This window comes from Nestor notabilis, unplaced genomic scaffold (genome assembly GCF_000696875.1).
Source record: "Nestor notabilis isolate BGI_N333 unplaced genomic scaffold, ASM69687v1 scaffold32467, whole genome shotgun sequence".
Lineage (NCBI taxonomy): Eukaryota > Metazoa > Chordata > Aves > Psittaciformes > Psittacidae > Nestor > Nestor notabilis.
In genome coordinates, this window is record NW_009938362.1 from 8,008 (window position 1) to 9,799 (window position 1,792).

Consider the following 1,792-nt stretch of genomic DNA (forward strand, 5'->3'; position numbering starts at 1 on the left):
GCCTTAAGTGGAGATCAATAGAGAGTAACTCAGAAAATAAAGGGATGTTTTACATTTCTCAATGAAACAGCAAAATCCTTTGCTGGCGTGAGACTGAATTCCTCAAATTTGACTGCAGCCTGACGCTGCTGTCTGGGCTCTGTGTGCTGTGGCTGCTGTCTCTGTGGTGGGGAGAGGCTGGCGAGAGCGCTCTCCTCCTCCTCCTAACTAACAGGGTGTGTGGGGGGGTGCACTCATGTTGTCTCACTCATGCTTCCTTCCCAGCATTGCAGGAGGGAAGAGGATGCTAAGGTGTATATTGTAGAGGAGCGAGAGGGAATGTGACAAGGGAAGGAAATGAGAGGAATAAATGCTTTCACAGCCGTGCTAATCTTTCATCATCGTTTTTGCTTTCTCTCCCTGGCTCCTCCAGACTGTGTACAACCTGGCTGACGTGGCCTGTAAGTGCCACGGCGTCTCTGGTTCCTGTAGCCTGAAGACCTGTTGGCTGCAGCTTGCTGATTTCCGCAAGGTAGGCGATGCCCTGAAGGAGAAATACGATAGCGCTGCTGCCATGAAACTCAACAGCCGGGGCAAGCTGGTGCAAGTGAACAGCCGCTTCAATGCACCCACCATCCACGACCTGGTCTACATCGATCCCAGCCCTGACTACTGCGTGCGCAACGAGAGCACTGGGTCCCTGGGCACCCAGGGTCGCCTTTGCAATAAGACCTCGGAGGGCATGGACGGCTGTGAACTGATGTGCTGCGGCCGGGGGTATGACCAGTTCAAGACGGTGCAGCGAGAGCGCTGCCACTGCAAGTTCCACTGGTGCTGCTACGTGAAATGCAAGTTGTGCACAGAGATTGTGGACCAATTTGTGTGCAAATAGGGGACGGACGAGGTGGGAGGAACTGCAGCCACCTGCCAGCAAGGGGTGCAGACCCCTTTCCCTTTCTACAGGACTATCTCCGATTTATTTATAGAGTCCATCGAGTTGTCGTCTTCTTAAAAAAAAAAAAAAAAAACCAAGAAAAAAGAGAAAAAAAAGGCAGGGGGAAGGAAAAAAATAAAAAATATAAAGATTGCAAAGAGAAGTGCCTGGAAACCCTCTCTGCGTCCATCCCAGAACTGCGTGCGGCTTATATTTTTGGCAATAATGGGGGAGAACCTGAGAATATTTATTTTACAAAGTAAAAAAAAAAAAATTAAAAAAATTGACTTTTCTTAAAAAACACTAGAATAGTTCGAGGGGAAAATCCAACATACCCTAATTTAGTCCTGTGGGACATAATACACATGCAGTAGGCAGAGCAACCATGTAATGTGCTTGGGATGTTAGAACAACCTTTTGGATGTGAGGAATACACAGAGCTGTCCATGGCTTCTAGTTTCAGACACTAGAAGTTATCAGAATAAGGCATATAAAGCTGTTAAGTACATTTAGGGCTCTGTAAATAAGGGGTATATTCATCACAAAGCGCGGTGTCAGTTGCATATCTGAATGTGCCCACTTGAATATGCAATGTCATCGGAGGGTAAAGAGCAAAGGATCATAGAGGCTTCAACTGCGCTATTCCTGAGTCACCGTGTCTGGTTCCAGAACCTAACAAGACCAAAAAAAGAGGGAAAAAGATCTGCCTTGACGGATAATAAAGATACTCTTCAAGGCAGGATTTGGCCACAATTAGCTAATTGTGATGTTCAAGTGTCTCATCTTACCGAGCAGTACTTCACTCCTACTGAGGGTGGAGAAAGCAGAGATGCAGACTGTGGGGCACTGTAGCCGGGCAGAGGGTAGCTGCAGTGCTTG

At 47.5% G+C, this 1,792-nt stretch overlaps 1 protein-coding gene across 1 annotated transcript in view; it reads left to right on the forward strand.

Moving 5' to 3' along the window:
• Positions 1-1,013, forward strand: part of LOC104409424 (protein Wnt-5a) — an 8,958-nt gene extending 7,945 nt beyond the window's left edge. The window contains exon 4 of the mRNA XM_010019283.1: positions 413-1,013. Within this exon, the coding sequence (XP_010017585.1) occupies positions 413-871 (459 nt within the window). The 3' untranslated portion in view covers positions 872-1,013. The remainder of the gene's footprint in view (positions 1-412) is intronic.
• Positions 1,014-1,792: the final 779 nt, after the last annotated feature.